At 33.0% G+C, this 5,937-nt stretch overlaps 1 protein-coding gene across 1 annotated transcript; it reads right to left on the reverse strand.

The window, feature by feature from the left end:
• On the reverse strand, positions 1,087 to 2,267 carry LOC104701472. Its single transcript, XM_010417162.2, has 3 exons — positions 2,172 to 2,267; positions 1,465 to 1,865; positions 1,087 to 1,362 (listed from the first exon to the last, which is right to left on the reverse strand). The coding sequence occupies exons 2-3, from the start codon at positions 1,863 to 1,865 to the stop codon at positions 1,356 to 1,358; spliced, it is 408 nt and encodes a 135-aa protein (XP_010415464.1). The 5' UTR covers positions 2,172 to 2,267; the 3' UTR covers positions 1,087 to 1,355.

The raw sequence follows: 5,937 nt of genomic DNA on the forward strand, positions 1-5,937 counted from the left end.
AAAAAAAAAAAAAAAAAAAAAAAAAAAAAAAAAAAAGATACTCGAGTTTGATGTGAGATTCTTGAAACGTTCTGATACTTAAAAGAGTGTTGGCTTCATCGTTCAGCTAAGATAAACGAGGTTTCACCAGTGCTGGTAACGGGTTCAAGTCTCAAGAAACTCTTGGTGAAGACTGAAGCTATGACAGTTCGTCTGTCAGCAAATGAAAACCGAACTGGTGTTATGTACCACCGGTTTATTGTAATCAGGATCCGGTTTAGTTGAATGAGTCATTTAGATTAGTTATGATAGGTTCGAAACTGAAGAAGGCTTCTCTCCTAACTACCAAATAGAACAAATGAAGTTGGTTATGGCTTCTTCTTTCCCAACTAACTCTCTGTTTTATATTTTTTCCTACTAAACTTTACCAGCAATTATTATTATTTGTTTTTGCTTAAAGAAAATTGTTTAAAAAAACAAAGTGGAGAAATGTTCGAATTAATCCCATGGAACAAAACCGATTCTGTTATAGTCCTCAAAGTACGAAACCTATAAAGTTCCGTTTTGGACAAGAGAGAAACTCATGACGTGCTTGGAGACCAAATATTTGATCACGTCAGAATTAAAACATAAAAAATTGCTAATATATACCTTGTATTTTATTTGCAGTTTATGAAATATAAATCCCCATTGTAAAATTGCAAAACAATATTAGTTAATCCATTTGTAGTTCAAGAGAAATACTATATAACAGTATATATTTCTCTATTATTTTATCTCTTAACTACAATACTATTGATGAGAAAACATAATATTTGTACCATGAGGCCTCATCTATAGTCAGTTCGACCAAGTTAAGTTGTTAAGCCTTCGGTGTTAAAAAGGTGAATTAACTTGGCTGAAAAAAGTTAGTTGTATTGTTTCCACGTTGGCCGATATATTCCGAATTAGTTTTGGGCGTTCGGATATTCGGTTCGGGTATATCCATTCGCGTATCGGTATTTGGGATATTGAATTTACTATCCATAAGAGAACCGAATCTAATCGGATCGGTTCCGGTTCGGTACTCATTCAGTTCGGGTTGGTTTGGATAGTTGATATAAGAACTGAACCAGAACCGAAAATTTTGGTTATTAATGGTTTTGGTTCTTAAATATCCAAACCTACAAAATAACACCCAAAATTATCCGAAACTACAAGTACAATAGTTCAAAAGTTACAACAATCCCAACAATAAGAACATGTTATTAGATATCAAGTTTCAAAAGGTAGAAAGAGTTAAAGGAGATTAAAGAAGAATAAGGTTTAGAGTTTGAGATTTGAAAAGTAGTAGAATCAAACTGGTAGTTCTTCCATCTGCAACTTCTTTTTTTCTCCTACTGCCTGAAATATATTAGATCACAAAGTTAGAATACATAATAATATACTCGGTTCTTAAAAAGAAGAAATACTAAGAAAGGTACATGAGTCATTTGGCTCACATACATTTGAACAATATCTCGAGTGGCTGTCTTTCTGGAATGTGGCTGGTAAAGTTGAACCCGTCTCCAGAAGTGTCTCCATGCTATGCTTTCAATAAAGGCAGGAGGTAGCTCACCTAACACAAACATCTCATTACATGCCTCTCTAAAAACCGCTTCTGATACTCTATCCACTTGCATGTTCCCAGCAGTTACACCACTACCGCTGTTCAAATTTTGCTGAGTCGCTCTTTGCTGCCAAGCGATGTATGGCTTGCATGTTTTAAGATGTTTCGCCAAATTCGAAGTTCCAGAAGTGGTCACACACTTCAATCCTATAGCATAGTAGTTACACTTGCATCTGTTTCTATGATCCCACACCGGAGACCTTGTCTTAATTTCTACTTGGGAGGACGAAATAGTCATCTACACAATCAAAAAATGAAAGCAACAAAAACAGTCACTACATACATCAGATTCAGAAGTATAGATTTATTTCAACAAAAACAGTCACTCATCTACACAATCGAGACATGAAAGCAACAAAAACAGTCACTACACATCAGAAGTATAGATTCATTTTAACGAATCACCTTATTGATGCACTACACAATTGAAATAGGAAATAGTCATCTACACAATCGAATCTATGAAAATCTATAAAGTTAAAACAGTCACCTTATTGAATCTATGAAAATCTAGAAACAAATACGACATTGAATGATAACTTACCTTGAATAGAACCAACAAATTGACGAAACAGAGAGAGAAGATCAGAAAAGTTCAATGTTTCACTTTGTTCTTGTGGTTGTCAGCGTCGAGAGAATGAGAAAAGAGGCAAGGTGGGTCGAAAAAATTAGGTTTACGTGTATATATGTGGTGGGTTTAAGATGGTGGGCCTAAGATGGTATAAAATCGAATTGGACTTGGTTGATATTGGACTGGACTTGTACATATGTATATAACTAATTATTAATGGGCTATATAATGTGATCTGTTAAGGTTTCGGATAACCGAATGGATATCGGTTAATAACCGAACCAAACCGATATCCATGATTATTTGAAATATTATCCATTCGGTTATTACCCTATATCCAAACCCGAACCGAAACCAAAATTTTCGGTTCGGTTCGGTTCGATCCATTCGGTTCCGGTTATGTGCCCAGAACTATTCCGAATGAAGCTTAGGGAAAACGTTGATTAGGTCTGAAAAAGGTTATCAAAACTATGTCCATCAATATTTATATATGACCTGCCATTTAACCAGAAGTCCACAACATTGTTACCAAACTCTTTCCTTTTTCCTCATGTTTTTTTTTCTTTTTTCGGATTTTATTTTAAAATTTTCTTAAGTAGTTAATCAGAATCCCTTATGGACAAGCAAACAATGGCAATATACTGGAATTCACATATGATCCAGCTAATTAATGCTTGTAATGTTTCAAGACATAACTTGACTATAAGCATACGGAATCTTGAAATATATCATTTGATGAAATTAAAAATTTTCAAGTTTAGGATAATGAAAACTGGATAATGATATTTATTACATGTAAATACGTATGTAGCTAGATTACCCAAGACTACACAAACTTACTGAAACGACCTGATCCGTTTTTTTTTATAATAAATAATAAATAATAATAATAATTAAACAATAACTAGTGGTTTCATACCTACTAGCCACCTAACCACAATCACAACCAACATCGGAAATAACGAATACCAATATCCAATAAATATCCAATAATAAATAACCAATATTCAAAACATAACCAATATCCAATAACCAAACAACATGAATCATAGAACCAGCAACCTAGCAATGTTTCTAATGACCCAACTCTAGCAACTTAGCAATGTCAGACAACAACCAATCGAGTTCCTAGAACATCCTCCTCTTCATTGCCTTGATTCCACAATCACACTTTGCCTTTACCTGCACCACAAACACAAATTGAGATGCATGAGTATTTTATAAACACTCAGTGAGGCAATCCTCCCATCTACTGGACTATACACACAAGCAACTGTAATTCCAATGTTCCAAACAATCAACAAACACGCATACAAACCAGAGAAACAAACATCAACTCGCTGGAAGGGAGGTGTCGACCGACACTGGCGCTTGGTGTTGACCGACACTACCCCACAGTGTCGATCGATGTCGCTTCACTGGTGTCGATCGACACTCCCTCTGCAACCGCAATCCGCACGAAGCCGAGAGTCGAATCTCGCTCCCAAACTCCACCAAATCGTCCAATACTCAAAACCCAAGCCATATACCTCCATAGGAACCTGTAGCAACCAATCCCAGCAAGAAAAAACACACAAACACAGCAACAAACAAGCAAGAACAAGGAATCACAGGCTTAGATCAGCCATGGTCATGCACTCACCTCTTTGCAGGAAGTTTCTGACCAACAATGATGAATCTCACACTCCCAGCAAGCTTCTCACACGTTCCTAGCCTTGAATCCTCACTCCCTCAGCAAGATCTCACCCAGAAAGCCTTGAAATCTCACAAAAACTCACAAAAACTCAAGAACAAACTTTTTTTCTTCTTTTTCTCTCTGATTCAGCGGCGAGACAACAATCCAACACGACCTAGGTCGTTTTTTCTCACTTAATAGTCCGGTTATGTGGTTTTCCTTAAACCCAAACCGTTCAAAATCGCCAATTGAATCCATCTGATCGAACCCGAAATTAATGGTGTCGATCGACACCCACCCCAAAACGCAGAGTTTTGGTTCGCGGGTGTTACAGTTACGTAGATGAGTATTGGTGACTTGAAGTAGCGGGTGTAGGTTAGAATTTAGAAACAAACCTTAGATTAACTAACACTATACGAAGAGACGTTGAGAGGTTAACGAAATGCGCAGCCCACACCAAGCAATCTCTCTAGCTACCTTATGAACCAATTAAATTCTTAGTTATAGAAATAAAGAAACAAAAACAAAAAGATAGATTACTTAAAAGGAGGTGTTGTGTTGGTTAGGGAAGACGTTGGTATCAGTCGCCGGTAGAGAAGTCCGTCCAAACCCTCCCGACTCTCTAACGGATTTTATTTATTTTCTTTTTCTTCATATTATATATCTTTAAATTTAATAATTATATAATTATTATACAAACCCTCCCGTCTCAGACCCCCATATCGCAAGGGAACTATTTTAGAAAAAAGTAAATAAAATTTTAAATTTTAAATTATACATTATGAAATCATTTGAATGTAATCGAATAGTTTGAATACATAAACATTAAATATAAACTGTTAATAAAAACACAACCATCAAAATGAAAATTTATAACAAAAAATATTATGTAAACATTGCAAAAAACATTGTTTAAACTTTAAAGTATTATAAATATAAGACATTATATGAAAATTTTTGGTCAAGCTACAATTAAAACAATTATTATGACTAAGTGATCCTAACTGAGAATATTGAACTAATAGTTGTAACGAGTAAATGTAATTTCCTATTTTTTTTCTTTTTTTTCTTCACAAAAATGTAATTTCCTATTAAATAATTATAATTCAAAACAAAATAATTTAAATTTTAAATATTAAAGTAGTTTTTAACAAAAAGATACGATAAATAGACGCAACTATAAATTTTATATTAAGTTTTATTAAATTTCTATATTGCTATAATTATTTCTAAAATCTTAGTTAGATTATAGAATAAGTTGAATACTAGGTATTAATATTCAAATCATTTAGATTCAACATAAAACAAAAAAATTGTTTCAACGAACAATGATTTGTTAGTTATTGATAAAGCGACAAATATAAAGAAAGTTCAAAAGACATGACTATTTAAATAGACACACCTATTAGAACAAAAAAGTTGTGATGAAAAGATATCAATTAAATATACTCCCTCCGTTTCAAAATATAAGATGTTTTAGAGAAGTTTTTTGTTTCATAATATAGGATGTTTTCAAGTTTCTATGCAACTTTTAGATTAGTTTAGTATTTTATATTATGCAGTATTGCTTTTGATTGGTTGAACTTGTTAAAAGTAAAAACTTCTTAATCTGCGTGCTTTAGTTAAAACATCTTATATTTTGAAACGGAGGGAATATTGAAAAGACACAACTCTAAAAGATACAACCGTTTGATTTTTTTTTTTTAAAATTACGACAATGTGCTACAAAAAATCGCAACTGTTGTGTCTGCACTTGACTTCACCTAATAACCCATATAAACTACTTTTAAATAGAAAACATCTTTATTACTGTATTGAAAAGTCAAATTCAAAAACTCACTATGTAATACATCTAACTTTTGGAAAAACACTCTAGGTATTTTCATTAAACTTTTATATTTAAAATTAACTAAATGATGTAAATTAGAGTCATTATTATAAAAATATTTTGTTAAATCAAGAATTAGAGGAATTTCTTGACTTTTAAAAGAATAAATGCTAGAAAATAATTTAGAAAAATGTATAAACTGGTGAGACTGAAATTTTAGTTGATTTTGTGTCATA

This window comes from Camelina sativa, chromosome 7 (assembly GCF_000633955.1).
Source record: "Camelina sativa cultivar DH55 chromosome 7, Cs, whole genome shotgun sequence".
Taxonomy (NCBI): Eukaryota; Viridiplantae; Streptophyta; class Magnoliopsida; order Brassicales; family Brassicaceae; genus Camelina; species Camelina sativa.

Excerpts from the sequence above, each read along its gene's own strand:
- LOC104701472 (XM_010417162.2), bottom strand. The coding sequence starts at position 1,865 with ATGACTATTTCGTCCTCCCAAGTAGAAATTAAGACAAGGTCTCCGGTG.